Raw genomic sequence first — 19868 nt, 5'->3', positions numbered from 1 at the left:
ATGGAAAGGGTAGTGAAGAGGGGAAAGTGGAAGAGAAGGGAAGAAGGTGGGGGAGTAAGCAGAATGGTGGGAGGGATTGATGTCAATTGCCCAAAAAAAATCTGGCGGTTTTGAGTTGCTCCGCCGTTCGGCTTTAGAGTGGGTCCGATGATGACACGTGCAGGCCATCAGCCTCACCACCATTGGCCCCGGCCCTCACCTTGATCACCATGGAAAACACATCGGAGTAGTGTGAAAGATCCACTTGTCAACACAAAATACAATTACACGCCCTATAGCGACGCTGTCCACCCACTCATCCCGCTCCATCTCATCTCAACTAGCTCGGTCCGGCCGCAAGTAGAAAAGCAAAAGCACTCGCTATGCATGTGTTCTTCCCATGCTCATCCCCGTACGCGATACAAAAAAGGACAATGGAAACGCAAAGCAGCAGCCTCCCAGTATACCCAGTTCCGTCCGTTCAGCGAGATGGGAGGCAGCAAGACCGAAAAGAGCTTCCTCAAAAGTCCAATGACGAACGTCCCGTCGAGCGTGCTGTGCAGACGTCGTGCCAGAAGTTCAATCCAGGTCTTCAAGGCCTCCTCTCTTGCTTGCGTGCCCTTCCACCTCACACATATTATAATACAGGCCCTCCCATCCGCAGCAGTAGACCAAATTAGTAGTAGTAGTAGTCGCCACTGCCACCACACCTCCAGGAGCAGCCAAGTTGAAAGCAAAACTTTTTTCTCTTTTCTCTCCATCTTTCTCTGCCTGTTCGTGTTTGCTGCAAAAGACAATGTATGCAAAAGTCTCAATGTAGTCGTGCGTCGTATTGGCGGCAGCGAGACGAGAAGCTTCGTGGGTGCAGTGCCAGGAGGGGGGGTGAAATCAGCCTCGAGGCAGATTCATCCTCTGCACCCGCCTCGCGAGCTCCACATCCGCTGCCGCCCCACGCTCTCCATCGTCCATCTCTTCATCCTCGAAATCCATCTCCTCACCCCCATCATGGTCCGTAAACGCCTCCTCCCTCCTCGACCGTGCCGCAAAAGGACTCGGGAAAGGAACAACGCCCTCCTCCCCACCGAGCAGACCCCATCTCGCCACACTCCCAGGCCGCTGCGGACTCGTGCGCAGATCTTCCGTCTCGCGCAGCGCCTCCTTGACTTTGCGCGCCAGGCCGTGCACGTAGGGTACGATGTGGCGGAGCGTGGCGGTGTCGAAGGGGACTTTTTTGGCCTGCGAGGTGGAGGGGCCCGGGGCGGTGCGTTTGGTTTGCAGGGCTTGGATGATGGATTGCGCGACTGCTTCGGAGTCTTTACGGGGGCGGGTGAGGATTTCGCTTGAGTGATGGGGTGGGATGGCAGAGGGGGTTGCTTCGCTTGCTGGTGCTGTGATGGTCGGTGGAGGTGCCGTAGCGGGAGCTCGTGTTGGCGCAGGGGCGAATTGCTCGTCAAATGCGGAATGGTCGAAACTCGGCGACGAAGGCGGCGAGCGGCGAGGCTCCAGTGTCTTCTCCTCCGTCTCCTGATCCGCGAGCTCGATCATCGCGTCCACCTCCTCCCATTCGCGCGCATATCGTCCCTCCAGCATGCCGAGCGCGCTGGCCCGTATGCGCAACACTTTCAGCTCTTCAATCAGTAGACCCCACTCCCGCAATAAGGTGATATTAGCAACAACATTCTCTTGCTGCTCCCGAATCGAGCGCGGGACAAACATATTCCGCTCAGCGTCGTCGTCCCGCTCTCCCTCTCCCCGCCCGTCGTTGCTCCCAGACGGCGCTTCGGGCGGCGGTGCATCATCAAAGGTAAAATCATCGTTCCAGTCTTCCGTCACCACTTTGCTCCCAACGCCCCACGTCCCAAATCGATTCGCAGCCACGTTCGTCCTACGACCGCTGGCTTCGGGCGCCACGGGCACGCTGTGGCTTCGGGCGTGGATGCCGCTCGGCGCGCGTCGGCCGACTGCTCTGCTTCCCCGGCCTTCGGCGTTCTTCTTGCCGTGCACCGTTCGGGGCCGTTGGGGCGAAGTGTTGTGACTAGGACTCGGCTGAACCTCAGACCAGTCGAAGGGGTTGCTTCTCTCTCCGTGCGCGCCAAGCAAGCGGTTCGGAGTTGAGTCGAGACCATGCGGCTCTTGCAAAGTGGCACCAAAGCGGAATTGTGGGTTCACGGGATATGCATCGTGCGCATTCGTGCGCAGGCCCAACCCCTCGTGACCCTGGACGGCATTGGACTCATCCTCCGAGGCATCCCAATCGATCTCATCGGGATCGGGCATGATTTGCATCATTGGCGGGGAAGACGTAAATGCCAAAGGCACAGCACCGGGTCGCGCAGAGGGTGTAGACATTACGCTGTTAGTCCGCAAAGACCGCACGGGAGTACTGGTGATGCTCCCTTCCTCTTCGATGGTGCTGTGGCGGTATCGTCTTCCATTCTCCGCGAGCGCTCCCTCCTGTAGGAGATCCTGGAGCTTGGTGCTACGAGCAGAGTTCAAGGCGGGAGGCGAGTCTTCAAAGATCTTCTCGATGTGGGGTCCTCGTTTGCCAGAACTGCTTCTCGTGGTTCGCGTGTTGTAGGAGTTGAACACGGTGTCGCTTTGGTAATCTGTGCTGGCGTCCCCAATGGACCTGTACTCGCTGTCCGAGTCCGCAAAGGATGCCGCTTCCGAATGTGTGGCGGAAAGTTGCGAGTGTCTCGTGGCTCCAGAGACGCCGGTGGCGGAAGGTAGTCTGTTCTGATCCAAAGGAGGAGTTGACCACGCATGAGACAGGACCGCATCAGCACTCGGAGATTGACTGGGGCTGCGGGCAATGGACTGTGGTGATATCTTCGAAGAGAGGTTCAACTGAATCTCCTGCGGTGTATCCCTCTCTGCCGGTGGATTGCTGCTGGAGGACGAGTAGATACTACGCGGGGTCAAGAGAGGGTTCGTGAGATCGCGTCGTTTGGCAGGCCGCTCGCCGTCAGCACCAGAGCCAATGCCGAGTGTATTACCCATTGATTGCTGCGGTGCGGAGACTATGCGTTGGCTGCGTCTACGGACGAGCTTGCTTGGAGGCCCTTTGGCCTTCTTTTGAGAAGGGCGCCTCCATAGCGGTTGTGGTCCGCCGGACAAGAGATCGCCGATCGAGAACGAACGGCGGGGCGTTGGACCTTCCTGAACTTGAAGACTATCGGACGGCAGTGGCGACGAACCAAATGTCGGTAGCGCCTGAGAGTTGGCGACTTCCACCTCATCCTCGTCCAAGCCTACGCCGTCATCCACCTCGACTGAAGCTGGTTGGATAGTTGATCTAGCAGCGACAAGAATCGGCGTATACTTCCGATCGGGGTATATTCGTTTGATGTTGCTGGGAGTCGGGATGCTGGAAGGGTTTCGATTGCGCAGAGACGACCAGTCGGCAGGGGCGCTCTTGGGGGTGAAGTAGTGGCGGGGTCGAGAGTCACCATTGTCGGCAGAAACTTCATCGATGGACATGCGATCACTTTGCGGCGTTGCAGAAGAGGCCTGCGGCAGGGTGACGGATCGCTGGTGACTGGTGGCGGGCCGCTTGAGAACCGGAAGAGGTAGCCTCGAACCTGGGGAAGAGACGGGCACGCCATTGGTACTACGCATGGAAGAGGAGCGCTTGACGAGCTTGTTTGGCGGCATGGGGGAGGCCATGCTGGTGGCTTCCGGGAAGATGGGCGAGGCGGAACCGGTGTGGGAGTAGGCTACCGAGCCATTCGACTGCGAGACGGCCGCCGAGCCCGGGCGAGAGGTGGGTGTACGACTGGAGTCGCGTGAGTTCGACATGTTGCTGGACAAACGGCGGAACCAGGAGGTTGGTCGCGAGGTCGGCGTGCCTAGTCTTGCCCCGGCCGTGTCGTCTCGTTCTCGATCTCGCTCTTCTGTCCTCTCCCCTGCTCCCACGCTGAAACTCGCACTGGGCGTGAGTGTCCTTTTTTGCCCCACTACCGCCCGCGCCGACCGCGCCTTCTCATTCCACGTCTGACCCTCACTCACGGAACGGGTAGATGGCCGCTTGGGCACCGACAATGGTAGGCCGTGGGTGAAGTGTGGGTAGGAGGAGGCGATCGCGGTCATCTCCACGTCCGACGCGGCGGAGGAAGTTCGAAGAGTGGTGTTGGATGGAGCGTCTGCGCGAACCAGTGCAAGGCCAACAGGCGCCAGACCAAGGCCAACACCAGACGCACACAACTGCGACGCCAGTCAGTCCGCAGCACCGCGCAGTGGGGAGGTGGTGGTGGTGGTGATGGTGTTTGGGGGCGGCGCGGGAGGGAAGGAACGATGGGAGGGCGTGACCTACGGTGGAGACTGTTTTCATGCTATTCCCGCCCCGCTCGCCCTCCGACAACAGCAACCTAGAGACAAGAGAGAGTCATGAACCGTGAGAAGGGTCGTGTCGGTCATCAGCATCATGGGTGGGGAGAGTCGGGCGGCCGGTGACTCGCACTGGCAGCGAGGCAGTGATACAAGCTTCACGAGCCGCTCCCGCGTGTTACCAGCACAATGGGCCGGGAAATAACGTGCGTGTCGCGGCGTGGAGAAGAGTGGGCGGGGGGAGGGGAAGAGAAAGGAGGGGGAAAGGTGAGGTACGGGTGAGGTAAGGTACAAGGTAGGCCAAGGGTGTGGTGCAGGAGAGCTGGGAAAAGCTGAGGAGATGGAGTACATTAGACGAGGAAAGAATGTCAACACCAGCTCGGAGATAAAATGCCCATCCACGGCGCTTCCTCCCCTCTCCCCCACCGCGAACAATGCACGCAAAAAGTCGCTGGCCACAACATATACGCATCGCCCCCAATGCAGCACTGTCGCTCTGATCTCCTCCCTACCCGCCAGGCCTGTCGTGCCACCGTGCAACACACAGACACGCACACCACCCAGGACACAGGCGCCAAACTTCTTCCCTCCTCCTCATCAGCCCGCACTGACTGAGGCACGCTGATTTCGGAGCATTTCCACCTGCAGCCGAACCGTGGACAGGCTTCTATTACTGATCCATACTGGCTAGCGTGGGAGACGAGCGTGGGTGAAAGAGCAAGGCAGCGACACGCGCCATTGGTTCGAGGGGGATTCCTTTGTCGTGCATTGCCAGGCCGAGCGGGCTCACGCCCCACCCTCTTGCCCACATATGGAACGTAGTTTGTCCGCGGCAGATGTCAGCAGGCAGTTGGAAGCCCACTTTGACCAGAAGACGTGCATCTTGCATAATCCTCCCATCCCTGTACCCTGGTTACATGACCCTGCTAGACTCTACCAAACATCTCCCCATGGTTGCATGTGGCTTGCCAATCCAGCTCACGCGCAGCTGAGGCTCGAATGGATCGGGTACGAGCGTGAATCAGCAGTGTCTGACTGTGCCATTGTCTGACCAACTTCACCCTTCTCGTCGCTCAACTGCTTGAGTATGCATCTGGCCGAAGATTTCCAGCCGCACCACATCGGGGGTTGCAAAACAAACGGGCGGTGGATACCAGATCGTCGGATCGAATCCGGTTATTGCACCTCCAGCCAAGATGACGTTGACGAGAGCAGTCGCGTGGCACGCTTGAATGGCGCGATGCATACGAGATCAAGGCCTGTCCTTGCCCGGGGACTTGACCTGCATGGCCGCACGACAGCTGTCTGGATGCGGTTCCGTCGCCCGGTCATAGATAAAAGGACACATTCGCTCGCTTCGTCTGCCCTTTCTTCATCTATTTCTGGATGAATTGTGCGAGCTGCCGGACCGGGAAATGATGAAGAAGAGCAGGGAAGAGAAACGCTCCCCCAGTCAGGGGCCGCCAACCACACCCCACTTCGCTTTGGCGCGTCAACTTAGGCTTTGACGCCGATGGATTAGGTGCATACGCCGAGGAGCAGCAGACCAACTGCAGTCTTTGCATCTGCAGTAGGTACGGGGGGAGGCAAGGGCGTGGAGCGGAGACAGTCGAAGCTGCGCGGGCAGCAGAGCGGAGTGGAGTAGAAAAGATCATGCATCGATGCCATCACAGCATTTTGATACCTTTTGACACCGTCGGCAATTCTGCCTGCACGGCGGCGAATACGCGACGCGGCGGCATGCAAGGCGTCCACGAGCTGGCCCCCGCGTACCTTTCGCGTTTTTAGTCGTGGGCTGCTCTTACCCATCGAACGCCAAGCCCAGGGCACGTGAGTCGTGGCGAACCGATATCGTACATGCGGTGTCAGAATCCATCTAGAGCGAACGTCCTGTGAAAACTGTCGTCGGAACCATGCTCACCGCCGCATTATCGAATTAAGTCTGTTTTGATGATTCACTGATCCCAGTCCGGAGAGTCGTCCTTCCCAGCGGCCGGAGTTTAATTGCCATCTCAAAATTCTGTTCTGCTCTCCATCAACTACACCCTGCACCACGGATTAACCATCAAAATGCAGGCCGAAATCCGAGCACAGATCCCCAACATCGACGAGGTGGTCGTGGACTATGCCGCCGGCTACCTACATCATGCCGCCCGCCAGTTCAGCGCCGATGGAGATCCGCTCGCAGATGCAGCGTCCGTCATTGCCCAGTTGCTTCTCTCCGCCTCTGGCGACTTGTCGGATGAAAACGAAGTCTCCGTACACAATCTCGTATCCAAATTCATCGAGCGTCTCCACAACGAAGCCGGAACCGATGGCGAAAGCAAACGACAGGCCCCATCCGCCAGGCGCCTCGACCACAGTATCCAGGTGGGATCTCAACGGAACATCTCTTCTACTCTTGGCTTAACTGGCAACGCCGTCGACCTGGAATCCGCCAACACGAGAAAGGTCGAGTCTCGCGTAGACAAGAAGAAGCTCGAAAAGGCGGAGAGGAAACTCCGAGCCAAGCAGGATCGAAAGGAGTTCAAGACCGTGGAGTACGAGGCTTCACGACTTCTTGATCAACCGGACGAGCAACAGTCGTACGAGGAGTTCTTCATGGCCGTCAACCCTCTCCAGCTCGGAAGTGATGCGCAGTCGAAGAGCAAAGACATCAAAGTCGACGGCATTGATGTGGCGATTGGTGGCAAGCGTATCCTTTCCGAGACGATGTTGACCCTCGCCTACGGCCGAAGATATGGTCTGGTGGGACAGAACGGTATCGGTAAATCCACGCTTCTTCGCGCCTTGAGCCGGCGTGAGGTGGCTATTCCCACCCACATCTCCATCTTACACGTGGAGCAAGAGATTACTGGAGATGACACGCCGGCTCTACAGGCTGTCTTGGACGCAGACGTTTGGAGAAAACACCTGCTCAAGGAGCAAGACAAGATTTCCAAAGAACTGGCGGCGCTGGAGGCCGAGCGGGCGTCTCTGGCAGACACTTCGGTTGATGCCGCTAGGCTTGACAAACAACGAGAAGGTCTCGACATCACCCTCAGCGACATCCAAGGCAAACTGGCCGAGATGGAATCAGATAAAGCGGAATCTCGCGCGGCTTCCATTTTGGCCGGTCTCGGTTTCTCCCACGAGCGTCAGCAATTCGCCACCAAGACTTTCTCTGGAGGTTGGCGTATGCGTCTCGCCCTTGCGCGAGCCCTATTCTGTGAGCCGGATTTGCTACTCCTCGACGAACCGTCAAACATGTTGGACGTCCCCTCCATCACCTTCCTTTCCGATTACCTTCAAACCTATCCCAGCACAGTCCTCGTCGTCTCCCACGACCGTGCGTTCCTCGACGAAGTCGCCACCGACATCATTCACCAGCACTCCGAGCGCCTCGATTACTACAAGGGTGCAAACTTCACCTCCTTCTACGCGACGAAGGAAGAACGACGCAAGACGGCGAAGCGCGAGTACGAGAACCAGATGGCGGCGCGCGCGCATCTGCAAGCCTTCATCGACAAGTTCCGCTACAACGCCGCCAAGTCGTCGGAGGCACAGTCTCGCATCAAGAAGCTGGAGAAGATGCCCATTCTTGAAGCGCCGGAGAGCGAGTACATTGTGCACTTCAAATTCCCCGACGTGGAGAAGCTCTCCCCGCCCATCATCCAGATGTCAAACGTCAGCTTCGGGTACACCAAGGACGCCCCGCTCCTTAAGAACGTCGACCTCGACGTGCAACTCGACTCCCGGATTGGAATCGTCGGGCCCAACGGCGCCGGCAAAACCACCGCCCTGAAACTCCTCATCGGCGCTCTATCGCCCACCTCCGGCCTCATCTCCTCCAACCCGCGCCTCCGCCTCGCCTTCTTCGCCCAACACCACGTCGACGCCCTCGACATGAACACCTCCGCCGTCTCCTTCATGGCCTCCCGCTACCCCGGAAAATCAGACGAAGAGTACCGCCGCCACCTCGGCGCCTTCGGCATAACAGGCATGACGGGTCTCCAAAAAATGGAGCTCCTCTCCGGAGGACAGAAGTCCCGCGTCGCCTTCGCCTGCCTCGGCCTGCTCAACCCGCACATCCTCGTGCTCGACGAACCCTCCAATCACCTCGATATCGAGGCGATGGATGCGCTGAGCACGGCGCTGCGTCAGTTTCAGGGCGGCGTGTTGATGGTTAGCCACGACGTTACCATGTTGGAGAATGTGTGCACGAGTTTGTGGATTTGCGATAAGGGAACGATTGAGCATTTCGATGGAACGGTGAAGGATTACAAGAAGCGGATTAGTGCGCAGGCCGGGCAGGCGGGGGTCGTGCGGCAGCATTAGAGGTGACAGACGGATTTGGTACACGCGAATCGATCTTCTCCTCCATGTGGAATGTATGAAGTCCGAAAGTGGCGGGTGTCTCGATCCACACGTCATGGTGGTTCTGGCGAGATATGTACGCGAGTGGAGTGCCCTCGACACAGCCGAAGTGCGAGAGTGGAGTGGTCCACAGGCAATCCGCACCTCCGCATCACCGTCCACTCCCCGCCATCCAATTGATGGACAGGTGGATGTCAATCGGGGGGTTTAGTACGCCCAACAGATGTATGAGAAACGCAACATGACATCAGCCGTTGTGTTCGATTGTTGCTATATCAGAGGACAGGAAGATGCATTCTGAGCATTTCCAGTCACCGTCTTCAATCCATAACAGACTTCACCTTGCTACATTCATCAAATCTCTCCCAGGGAAACACGACAAAAGATGGCATCCATCACGGGTAAATATAGAATCATCCTGACTCGGCCGTTTTCAAATACGTGGTGTGCCTCTAGGTAGCTCATGAAATTCCCCTCACTCACCCGCCGTCCACACCAGGAGGCTCGGAAGACCAAGTCACTCTCATGGGCGAAGAGGAGGGCGGCGTGGACAGGGTCACGATCGTCCAAAAGGGCAATGTCCGCGGCGTCATACAAGATGAGTGCGCTCCTCCGAAGTTCCCTGCTCTCCAGTCTTCGCGTCGCGCCCAGCTAACAAACCCTTCCCCTGCGATAGTCGGGACATCGACTTTCTGTTCGCGATGCTCGCCCAGCTAGACATCTTCCCTGGCCACGAGAATGAAGACATTTACGGCAAGGATGCGAAGTTGGAGATTACTTCTCCGACGTTTCAGTGGTTGAATGCCACGGCGGCGAGCGAAGGGGCCTGCGAGCGAGGAGCAGAAGGAGGAGTTTGCGGAGATTGTGAAGAGTATTGAATCTCTGGCGGACAGCGGCGCCGATTGGGATGTCGACCAGGGCATGCTCTCCACATCTTCCTAGCGGTTCATCATCAGGGGACGTTCCAGAGCTCCCGAAACGGAACGCGGAAGTGCAGAGCTGCAGGGAGCAACGCAACAGTGACATCAGCAGCTGGCTTCCGTTCCTGCAGTAAAAGAGCTCTCTCACCCGCACACGACCTCTCAATCTCTTTCTTTCTTTCTTTTCTTCCATCTCTCGTGATCCAAACCCCTCCTCAAAACTTCTTTCAAACGACACAATACGATAAGATGGTACGACCGCACTATTTAATGACACACTGAGACAACAAGGCTGACGTGCCCTCTCCCCGCAGCCTCGCATGGTAGCACCACCGCCCTCGGGCGAATTCAACATCACCTTGATCCGTCCCTTCTCAGGTAAAGCAATCAATCCCCAAACCCACCAACCATCCCTCTTACAATCTCCAGGCCCCCCGGAATCGCACATCGAAATCCTCGGCCAACCCAACCGCCCCGCCGTCGTGCGGCGAACAAACTACACCTCCGGCACCGCAACCAACGAAAAAGCAGGCGATGTGCCCAAAGACGATGTGGAAGAATTGATGTCCCTCGTGTCCGCCGTGCGCGGCTTCCCCAGCCACGAAACGAAAGATGTGTTCGGCGAGGATGCCAGGCTGGAATTGACGACGTTTGACATCCAGTGGGCGAATGCTGAGGAGGGGGGTGCGGAGGGTGCGGAGGGTGTGGAGGGGGAGCAGAGGGAGGAGTTTGCGCGCGTGGTGCAGAGTATTGAGGCGTTGGCGAGGGAGTTTGCGAAGAGGGATGCGGCGGTTTAAGGGATGTGATGGGATCGACGTCTGCGAGAGTAACTTGGGTACTAGCGGCTATGCATGTGGTTGGAGTGACCATAACCTAGGGATAAGCCTCGAGTCCAGTCTTTGTGATCGATGGCTCCCCGCTGTAGTGTCTTCCACCCTGACAGTCTCGCCCTTCTCCACGTCGCTGCCCGACCCATCATTTGCAGAGCTACCGACTTCCTTGCTTTCGGAGTGGGCAACGGGCTGGATGCCGACTTCAGTCGTCGAGAACTTGTCGGCCGGGACGCGGTACGCGGGATGAAGTTGACGGCAAGAGGGTAGGTCCACGCCGAGAGGAAGAAACACTGCCTCCAAGTCAGCACGTCACAGCAACACAAAAGCACCACGTTCCGCCAATCACTTACCAGCGGTACCACCATAGCAAAAGCGGTACTTCGCATGTCCGCTGTGACTCCAAGAAGAGGCGGCACAACGGCCCCGCCACTGACACCCGCAACGATCAAGCCGGAGCCGCTTTTGCTGTGCTTGCCGAGGCCGCGCATGCCCAAAGCGACAATGGTGGGGAAGCAGATGCTCTCGAAGAACAGGGCGACGAACAGCATGGGCAACTTCCTTCCACAGCGCTGGGCAAAGTGAAGTCGTGTTCTGCTGGGCACAAGATCCTCAATCGGACCGATTTTAAGCTTGGATTGGAAATCCAACTTCCTCCAGCCTCGTACGTACGACTGGCAGGGTTGCAACGCTCGTAATCAATGAAAGCCGCTAGCAAAGAGTTCGACGGATCACTCATCGTCCTCGTCCTCATCATCCACCACCCGACGTCGCTTCGTCCGCACATGCTGCACCTCTGCCTCATCGTCTTCCCCTGGTGCGTCAGCCTCATCATCCCCCGCCTGCTCTTCTTCCTCTTCCCGGTCTCTCTTTGGTGACTTCTGCTTTCCACTTTTCCTCGTCTTCTCATAGTCCTCCTCGACAATCCCGTCATTCGAATCGTCATCGTCCTCCACCACCTCCTCCTCATCACTCGGCGCCACAAAGTCATCCTCCTCATCGTACTCGTCCTCGCGCGAGAAGCGCTTGCGTCCAAAGTCTTCGTCCTCGCTGTACTCGCTATTGCGTCTCCGGCGAGGCTTGGCGCGGGCTTTGTTGGGACTCGGGCGCCCGCGTTGCCCCTCACCTCCAAGCTCGTCATCCTCGAGCATCCCCACGTTCAGCCCCATATGCCTGCCACCGCCGCGACCTTGCAAGCGACTAGTGAGTTTGACAGCTTCGCGCTCGCTCGCTGCCAGTCGTCGTTTACTCGCCTTCTCCTGTTCTTTGACTGCGGCTAGAGCTTGGATCTTGGCTTGCTCGGGATCCTCGTCAATGTTCACGAGGAGGTTCGAACCGCTTGCGCCGTTGACTTTGGATGCATTGGCCGCTGCGGCAAGCGAGGCTTGCAGGCGCTCGATGGCCTCGCCTTCCACATTCGAGGATTGTCTGACCGTGAGGTTTGTGGTAAATTTGTTCGTGACGATAAGCGTACTCGATTCCTCGTTGGGGCGGAGGAGGTAGGTAAAGGCATCGTGACGTTGGTCGTACTTTTCGGTAGTGTCCACCCCTTGTCTGCCGCCCTTTTGATTTCTCGTTTGGATGGATGTTGGTGTGGGTTTGACTGGATTCCGTTGAGGGGGTGCAAGGAAATTGCCATCTATTTCGTATTGGACGGTCGGGTCGGAGGCGAGTTGAAGTGTCAGTGAGCCGTCTGACCACCGGTTGATCCTGGCGTTTGATTGTAATTGCGAGGGCTTAGAGGGTGAGTGTCGCCATCGGATAGTTGTCAGGGCAGTGTTGTAAGGAGAAAAAGTTGCAGAGGCCGCCAATCTGGAGTGGTGATCGGTTTTGGGTGGTTGGAAAGTCAAGTGATCCCACGCCTGCGGTTCGATCGCCATGAAGTCCGGGACCTTGAAAAGGTACAGCTGGACGGTGTCAGTGGTGGTGAATGGTTCGTGTTCCAGCGAAAATACACACCTCTCTATCGCTGGGCTCCGGACCAGGCTGTCTTGGAATCTCCAAGTCCATCACCGCCTTTTCCATAGTCATGACTTCCTGCTCTTCCTCGGGCTCATCACCTATTCGATCCAGCCGGTCCTGGTCGTCGCCCGAATCAAGCTCTTCGTCATCCAGCTGCCGCACCCTAGGAAACGGTTAGCCTCACACCTCGTGACAGAGGAGCGCGGATGCCTACTTTGTCTGCTCTTCTTCCTCCTCATCACCAAAAAGATCCGGCTCATCTTCATCTTCTCCCGCATCGCCATTGGAAGCTCGATTCCTCGAATACTTCAAAGGATTGGTGGGGAGATCATCCTCGTCTTCATCTTCCTCTAGCCCACCATCGACGTCGGGTAGTCCCTCCTGTTTCGAGTATATGCCACTCGTGACCTCTCCGACGTAGCCATTGTCCTCGCCTATGTCATTTCCCAGCGGCGATCTGGCTTCATTGGCGGCAACAGCAGCAGCTGAAGCCATGTTGGAGTCGCGAGCGTTTGATGCAGGAGACTCGCGCGGTTCGGATGCTTAGGCAGATGCGCGTGAGTCGCTGGAGGGTTGGTAGAGGTCTGGAAGCTTTTGTTGTCGCGCAACCATTGAGTATCCGGGATTGTATTCACGCAAAGCGCGTAGCAATGTGAATGTTGTACTTCACCAATTTGCAGACGGAGAGGTTGACAATTTAAGGTTAGTCTTCCGGGCCGTTCCTTAGCGCATCCGCACCGTAGGCCCTGGTCTGGCAAGTGAAGTTGGGGTTTCAACCTCCTGTCACCGACTTCCACCGATTTATTCGATTTTCATTCCTGCAGCTGCGGCCGAGCGATACGAAGAGGAGCGTCGAAGCCGACTCCATCACCATGGCGTCCTGGATGAATCAGACAATGAACAATTTGTGAGTGTTGCATTCTTTCATTCTATCACATTGCCCATCGTGGGAGCATCCGGGGATTCAGAGCGAGCTTGTTTCGGGTGTGAGATTGGCAGGGGATGCAGGCGCCGTATCAATTGGACGCTGCATCGTGGAGGAGCTCCGATTACTGTCCTCGAAATTTGTTGGCTCCATATTGCCCCCGACTGGACCACAGAACGTCAGCAAGACGGCAGTCAATGGCGGCTATATTCCGTCACATGTTGGAGCACATGCTTGGCTGCAATCGTGTCGGTTTCGACTCACTTCAATCAGCGCCTTTCTGGAATAACTGGTCACACTGCACCACGGAAACAGATCACTGGCGCGGAATGAACGCCGCAACTGGTTCCCTTCTTTGCGTCTTCAGGAGTCGGACTCGACTGCTACTAGATTCCTCGAGACTTTTCCCGAGTCCCAAGCACCTTCAAGCTAACCCATCTGCCCAGGCGAGCCTTTGGCGGAGCAAGACGTTCAAACAATCCCAGTCCATCAAATCAGCCGCAAAATCAACCGAACAACGGGTCGTCAAACCCCAGCCCAACCTCACTATACCCGCCAGGCCTACCACAAATCCCGCCCTCCCCATCCCTTTCAACAACCATGACGGCCAATGCCGACGCCCACCAGGCCAACCTCGCGCAGAACAAGATGCCGCTCTTCTTCCGCGGCGAGTATGCCGGCTTCATCGTCAAAGGAAACTTCATGACCCTCGCTGCCAAGCCACATCTCGTGGAGGAGGGAGAGTGGCTCGCACATCAGAGTATGTAAACTTCACGCAAGTCCACGATGAAATATGCTGACACACACATCCAGTCGTGGAACAAAATCGACTGCTCAGCGGAATGCTGCGGTGCGTACAAGAGAAAGACCGCACCACCGGCCGACCTACCTGCAACGAACACAGCTGCCCAAGCATGTCCGCAGGCCCGTAAGTTCAAGCACCGCTCGTGAAGGCCCAACACATCCACTGACTCCTCATCCACAGCACCACCTACACCTGGATCGACACCAAAGGCAACCCCATCAACCTCCCCGCCCCAACCTACATCAAACACATCCAAACCTGGGTAAGCGGCAAAGTGCAAGACCAAGCCCTCTTCCCCACCGACAACTTCACCACCGCCCCGCCCCTCCCGCGCGCAAGCGACGTCAAAGCCGACCCCGCCCACTACCTCGGCCGCACCTCCGGCTTCCCGCAGCGCTTCGAGAGCGAAGTGAAGAATATGTACAAGCAGATGCTGCGCTGCTACGCCCACCTGTACTGGCAGCACTGGCTCGTCTTCTGGGAGCTCGGCGGGCACCGCGAGCTGAACACGTGCTTTGTGCACTTTATGAATGTCGGGCGGGCGTACCGCTTGCTCGGCGAGAAGGACATCGAGCCCATGGCGCCGCTCGTCGATTTGTGGATTAAAGAGGGCGTGTTGCCCAAGTATGAGGAGGAGGGGGGCTCGGTGGCGTCGCCGACGAGTGTTCCTGAGCGTGGGGCGTCGACGGTGGTTGGGCCGACTTCTGGGGCGGGAGTTGGGAATGCGGGCACCGCGGCTGCGTGGTCGGATTGAAGTGTTTTACAGTGGCTGTCTTTCGCTCATGTGGCGTTATGACGGAAACGGGACATCGCGTGCATAGCATGGGTTTGCTTGAGGGGCATTGCGTCAAGACATGAGCAAATCACAAAACAGAATGGACTTGTTTCCCATCGACTCACCCTTTGTCCTGCCCCAGATCCGCACCGCACGATTTAATTGTTCAAGATTCTCAGCACAAAAGGAAAGGCAAAGGATCAACTCAGCGACACAAGAGTAGCCAAAGCTAAGATATCGAGTCGGAAGAAGAAAAAAGCCTAGAGTTACATCGCTGTAGCCATTTCAACTTTTCCCTCCCGAATCCCGCATACCTCAATGCCATCGGCCTTGCCAGCCCGCCCGCCATCTTGTCACGCTTCGACGTCAAGCGTAAAAAGCTCATACCAAAAACCAAAACAGCAAAAGCAAAAAGCACAAAGACAACCATGGGTGTGAATTTCTCATTCATCTCTACGATGCATCATTTCTTGTCGGGGGAGGAGGACCTGGTGTGTGATGAAGCGCACGAGAGATGTGTTATCTAGCATCGGATCGATTTTTTTTGCTCTGTTCCATTTCAAACGCGTTGCTAGCATGTCATCCGTGCATTGGCGTGTTGCCTTGCCTTGCGCGCGGAGGCGGGGCCTAGTTATGGCCGGCCTTGCGCAGGGAGTTGCTGAGCCATTCGAGACCTTCGTAGAGACCGTCGCCGGAGGTGGCGCAGGTGGATTGGATGTACTGTTGGGCGAGAGGATTAGTGAAGCGTCTTCGGGATGGAGGAAAGTGCAAGACATACCCAAGCACGCTGCCTCAAACTATGCAAGCCCAGCTTGTCGGTGATCTCGGCGGCGTTCATGGCGTTGGGCAAATCCTGCTTGTTGGCGAAGACGAGCAGCAACGCGTCCCTCAGCTCATCCTCGTTCAGCATGCGCTGCAGCTCCTCGCGCGCCTCGACGACACGGTCGCGATCGTTGCTGTCGACGACGAAGATGATGCCCTGCGTGTTCTGGAAGTAATGCCTCCACAGCGGCCGGATCTTGTCCTGCCCACCCACATCCCAGACGGTGAATTGGATGTTCTTGTACTCGACGGTTTCGACGTTGAAGCCTGCACGCGTATTAGTATTGTGTGGTGCGGGTTTCGAGGAGATGAACAAGGGCGGGAACGTACCGATGGTGGGGATGGTGGTGACGATCTCGCCGAGCTTCAACTTGTACAGAATGGTCGTCTTTCCGGCGGCATCAAGACCAACCATCAAAATGCGCATCTCCTTCTTGCCCCACAGGCGATCGAAGAGCTTGGAAAATGTGAGACCCATCTTGGCGGTGTGTGGAAGGGGGGGTGTTCGTTGAGGGGTGTGGAAGGGGTGGTGTGAGGGATGAAAATCGGTCCTTTGTGTCTGGGGAAGAGAAGGTCGCGTTAGCACAAGAAGTCCATCGCTCCGGAGGCAGGTGCGTGCTGGCGCGAGATGTAGGGAGCAATGCAGCTGCCTGGTGATAACGACCAGGTGGCACGATGCAGCAGGCGGGAGGCGGTGATTCCACAAATTCTTGCCCCCCAACAACTCCCTATTCCTGTGGACCGGGGGCGCGCCGAAGGGCGGAGGGCCGGGCGCAGCAAACACAAAGAACACTCACCCTTAAATTGACACGGTCGACCGGGATCGGCAAGAAATAGAACGGAGGAGTGGTAGTTGCGTGGAGTGGTCGGTGGAGAGGGAGGGGATGTGTGTGGTGGTAGTGGAAGCGGCAGCGGAAGCGTGCTAAGATTTCCAACGTCTTCGCAAGCCCGCCAAGCCCACTCAGGGTCAGCACGTGACCGTCGCTTATTTGGAAGCGTGCCGTCAATCGAAACAGTGAAGCACTTTTGTACAACTACATGCGCGAAAACTCCCCATCGAACGCGAAAATGTCTATGCCCAAAGTACAATCGCCTTCCGTGCCGTAATCCCACTCATCACTACATATATTTCTCCTTCGCCAATGAAACGCCCCCTCCGCATGCCCAAGTAAATCATCCACAACCACGCAAAAAGCCCAACTGGAAAGTGGGGAAGAGTAACTTCGTGTGATCCCTAGGCGTAGAGAGATCAAAGAATGCCCGCCGTTCGTCGCCAATCGCTATGCTGAGGCCCTCACCCGGTGTTCCAGTGAGGAGCCGCCTGAAAGCCCAAAAACCCACGTGAAGTGCGCCCTCTCAACGTACACAGTAAACGCAGAAGATCGTAACTTGGCTGGTGAAGAATTGACGTATTGTTGTTCTACGGCAACAGACCTTGCTGTGGATGGCCGTACGAAGTCGTCGGGTTCGGCTCCGCCTGATCCGACAAGGCGAGTAGGAGCTGCGCCAGGCACCGCTTGGTTGCCGCGTCGTCTCGTAGGACCGGGGAGAAGGTAGCGTCGCGCAAGGGCTCTGGCAAGCATTGGCGAAGAGCTTCACGGGCGCGGGCGTTATCTGACAGCCTGTGCAGATGTAAATGTTAGTATCTTGTTGACTGCCGTGAGTGGCTTTGAAAGAACCTACCGCAAGAAGCACCGCACAACGTGCTTGAGCAGTCGCACCGTCTGCTGGTCCACCAGCTGCGTCACCATATTCGACAGCACGGTGCCTACGGCGTAGAAGCGCTCGTACGTCTGGCAGATGTATTGCAGCCCCATGTCGTCGAGGAGGATCTTTTGCACAATGAAGATGGCCACGGTCTTGCTGAGCTCCGAGCCTGTTTCCATGATGCGGAGGCACAGCGGGATGATTTCGGTCGTGAGGAGGAAGTTGATCACCTCCGAGCTGTCGTTTTTGACCAGCGCGCCGATAACGCCGAGAGAGGTGAGGCGGAGGTATTCGAAGGGGCGGGATTTTGAGGTGGTGTTGAGGAATGGGTAGAGGAAGAGGGGGATGTGTGCTGTCGTTTGTCAATGCGCAGTTCGGATTTGACACAAGCTGCTCGCAGACATACCTCCAAGGAACAGCGGCCGGGTATCTTGATGCGAAGCGACGCACTGCAACAGCGCAAGAGCATTGCACACGCGGTTAGAAGCAGCAGCAGTCAACTGCGAAGGGTTCAGCAGCGGGTAGACCGAAATGATCTCCTGCAGCAGAGACGTCATGACGCCTAAGTTCGCACACCAACCCATTAGCATCTCACACCCTCAACCCCATGCACACCGTCTTCGACTCACCGAAAGAATGCCACAAAATGAGCGCCAGCTCAGCGACTTGCTCCCGCTTCTTACTCAACTCCAACAACGCCGCCTCCCTCGTGCCCGGATTAAGCACCTGCGCAACCCACTCCAGCACCTTGCGATTCTCCTCATTCATCTGCTGGTCGAAATTCGAAATGCTGCCCACTGCACCGCCGCCTCCTCCCCCTCCACCATGATCAATCTCGCGTCCCCCTCCTGAAGCCTGATTCATATTCGCCGAACCGTTCGAGTTGCCGTTCGGCGCTAGTCGGCCGTAGTGCTGTTGCTGATGCTGCTGTTGGTGTGCGGCGGCGTTCGCGGCGGCGGCCGCTTGGTTCTGGGCATATTGGTGATGGGATTGGGGGTGCGGGTGGTGTTGCCAGTCGGGTTGGTAGGGGTTTTGGTGCGGGAAGCTGTGCTGCATGTTCACGTGGGTCGCGCGCATGCAGTCGCCCGCCGCACCTGTGGAGTAGAGGTGGGTGGCGAGCTACGGGATAGGTGAACGTGTTTGTCGACGGGTCTTGCGGTGTAAGATCCTTCCAAAAGGGTGGTGCGCGGTGAAGTGGTGAGGTGGGAGGTAAGAGGAGTGTGCTTGCTTGGACCTGAGAATCCCGAGTCGGCTGTTGGTATTAAGGTTCAAGCTAATTCTGGTGCTGAAATCGATGGGATTGAACGAGGGAAGGTGAATGGTGAGCGGAAAATCAACGATGCACCTGGAAAGGCCGCGAGGCAGATTAGAAATACATGGTGCCTAGTCGACGTGAGGGCAGGTAATTTGGGACATGCAAGAGTTACGTCTTGAAAGACGGTCTACAGTTTGAAGGCTGGCAGGAAACACCACCGCCAACTCGAAACGAAGAGAATGGTTGGATGACTCGAGGCTCTATTGCTCCTCTCTACCATTCAAGGCGAAAGGATCTAGCTAATACCACAACGAATAGCCACGCGCTCGTAGCAGCCCATCCACAAGGAGTTGTCTAGTAGAGACGCTTGGGAGGCGACATGGTAGCCTTGAGGGTCAAGCTACCCACGTTCTGCCAGCCCTTCTTCAACAGCGAGACGAGGTAGTTGATGGCGAGCATCACGTTCGCAATCAGCTCGTCCTCCTCCATGTCCACGTTGCCGACGGCAACACCCATGCAGAGCACCTTCTTCAGCTGGAACTTGATCGTCGACTTGACTTCGGTGATCTTGGCGTTGAGGTCTTCGGCGTGCGAGACGGGGGTGGGGAACTTGCCGGCTGTGGGATGTGTCAGTCTTGCGGAGATTGAGCAGCAGAGTGTCACGGTGATGCATACCCTTCGAGAGACCCGGACCCAAGAGACGCGGGATCTGCTTGATGAGGGAGTCGGAGGCGACAAACGCATCGTACTTCCTCGCCAGCTTCTTGATCAACTTCTTGTTCTTGTTCAGCTTCTTGAGATCGTCGGAAGACATGGCGTCGACACCAATGTGCTTGGCGCGATCAATGTCGTGCTGGTCTCCGAGGATGCACACGGCCATGTTCGGGCGGGGAACACGGGGCAGCTTGACGGTGCCGGAGAAACGCTTGTCACGCTGGGGATCGTAGTTCTTCAGGCCGATCTGCAGCTCGACGGTCTCGAGGAAGTTGCGCTTCTTCTCTTCATTGGAGTGCTTGAGCAGCTCCTGCACGTTCGTACGCACACCAGCGACCGTGATTTTCGACATGTTGGCTTCGGTCTTCCAGTAGTTGTCTTGCGACGGCTAATGGTACGGCTTTGCGTAGGTTTTGTGTAGTTTGATGATGAGGGAGGAAGGAGTTGATGCGAGGGGCGTTCGGCAAGAACTGAAATGACAGAATTTGGTGT

General features: G+C 56.9%; 10 protein-coding genes across 10 annotated transcripts; 4 read left to right on the top strand and 6 right to left on the bottom strand.

Annotated features, from left to right (window-relative positions):
* Nucleotides 1–867: 867 nt before the first annotated feature.
* Nucleotides 868–3597, bottom strand: BDY17DRAFT_246183 (uncharacterized protein; the record flags this gene model as incomplete). Its single annotated transcript, XM_033730708.1, has 1 exon — nt 868–3597. The coding sequence occupies one exon, from the start codon at nt 3595–3597 to the stop codon at nt 868–870; it is 2730 nt and encodes a 909-aa protein (XP_033593387.1).
* A 2778-nt stretch (nt 3598–6375) lies between these two features.
* Nucleotides 6376–8622, top strand: BDY17DRAFT_321579 (ABC transporter domain-containing protein; the record flags this gene model as incomplete). Its single annotated transcript, XM_033736648.1, has 1 exon — nt 6376–8622. One exon carries the CDS (start codon nt 6376–6378, stop codon nt 8620–8622), a length of 2247 nt encoding a protein of 748 aa, XP_033593386.1.
* Nucleotides 8623–8834: 212 nt separating this feature from the next.
* Nucleotides 8835–9685, top strand: BDY17DRAFT_86580 (uncharacterized protein). Its single transcript, XM_033738787.1, has 3 exons — nt 8835–9062; nt 9122–9263; nt 9338–9685. Exons 1-3 carry the CDS (start codon nt 9047–9049, stop codon nt 9537–9539), a joined length of 360 nt encoding a protein of 119 aa, XP_033593385.1. The 5' UTR covers nt 8835–9046; the 3' UTR covers nt 9540–9685.
* On the top strand, nt 9686–10772 carry BDY17DRAFT_86534 (uncharacterized protein). The gene is made up of 2 exons (XM_033738786.1): nt 9686–9833; nt 9896–10772. Exons 1-2 carry the CDS (start codon nt 9831–9833, stop codon nt 10376–10378), a joined length of 486 nt encoding a protein of 161 aa, XP_033593384.1. The 5' UTR covers nt 9686–9830; the 3' UTR covers nt 10379–10772.
* Nucleotides 10225–11052, bottom strand: BDY17DRAFT_86468 (uncharacterized protein). The gene is made up of 2 exons (XM_033738785.1): nt 10765–11052; nt 10225–10704 (listed from the first exon to the last, which is right to left on the bottom strand). Exons 1-2 carry the CDS (start codon nt 10960–10962, stop codon nt 10420–10422), a joined length of 483 nt encoding a protein of 160 aa, XP_033593383.1. The 5' UTR covers nt 10963–11052; the 3' UTR covers nt 10225–10419.
* A 90-nt stretch (nt 11053–11142) lies between these two features.
* Nucleotides 11143–12868, bottom strand: BDY17DRAFT_308190 (Leo1-like protein-domain-containing protein; the record flags this gene model as incomplete). The annotated part of the gene is made up of 3 exons (XM_033735179.1): nt 11143–12318; nt 12371–12536; nt 12588–12868. 3 exons carry the CDS (start codon nt 12866–12868, stop codon nt 11143–11145), a joined length of 1623 nt encoding a protein of 540 aa, XP_033593382.1.
* Nucleotides 12869–13946: 1078 nt separating this feature from the next.
* BDY17DRAFT_245892 (Mob1/phocein) lies at nt 13947–14857 on the top strand (the record flags this gene model as incomplete). The annotated part of the gene is made up of 3 exons (XM_033730672.1): nt 13947–14058; nt 14112–14226; nt 14284–14857. 3 exons carry the CDS (start codon nt 13947–13949, stop codon nt 14855–14857), a joined length of 801 nt encoding a protein of 266 aa, XP_033593381.1.
* Nucleotides 14858–15505: 648 nt separating this feature from the next.
* Nucleotides 15506–16178, bottom strand: BDY17DRAFT_321574 (ADP-ribosylation factor; the record flags this gene model as incomplete). The annotated part of the gene is made up of 3 exons (XM_033736647.1): nt 15506–15598; nt 15657–15967; nt 16031–16178. 3 exons carry the CDS (start codon nt 16176–16178, stop codon nt 15506–15508), a joined length of 552 nt encoding a protein of 183 aa, XP_033593380.1.
* Nucleotides 16179–16714: 536 nt separating this feature from the next.
* Nucleotides 16715–18654, bottom strand: BDY17DRAFT_292153 (cell differentiation family, Rcd1-like-domain-containing protein). The gene is made up of 4 exons (XM_033732777.1): nt 18037–18654; nt 17814–17969; nt 17384–17759; nt 16715–17322 (listed from the first exon to the last, which is right to left on the bottom strand). Exons 1-4 carry the CDS (start codon nt 18482–18484, stop codon nt 17121–17123), a joined length of 1182 nt encoding a protein of 393 aa, XP_033593379.1. The 5' UTR covers nt 18485–18654; the 3' UTR covers nt 16715–17120.
* A 248-nt stretch (nt 18655–18902) lies between these two features.
* Nucleotides 18903–19832, bottom strand: BDY17DRAFT_292151 (ribosomal protein L1-like protein). The gene is made up of 2 exons (XM_033732776.1): nt 19338–19832; nt 18903–19279 (listed from the first exon to the last, which is right to left on the bottom strand). Exons 1-2 carry the CDS (start codon nt 19726–19728, stop codon nt 19017–19019), a joined length of 654 nt encoding a protein of 217 aa, XP_033593378.1. The 5' UTR covers nt 19729–19832; the 3' UTR covers nt 18903–19016.
* Nucleotides 19833–19868: the final 36 nt, after the last annotated feature.

Source organism: Neohortaea acidophila, assembly GCF_010093505.1.
Source record: "Neohortaea acidophila strain CBS 113389 unplaced genomic scaffold BDY17scaffold_2, whole genome shotgun sequence".
Lineage (NCBI taxonomy): Eukaryota > Fungi > Ascomycota > Dothideomycetes > Mycosphaerellales > Teratosphaeriaceae > Neohortaea > Neohortaea acidophila.
Note: the sequence above shows the minus strand (reverse complement) of the source record. Positions and strands in the feature narration are given on the sequence as shown.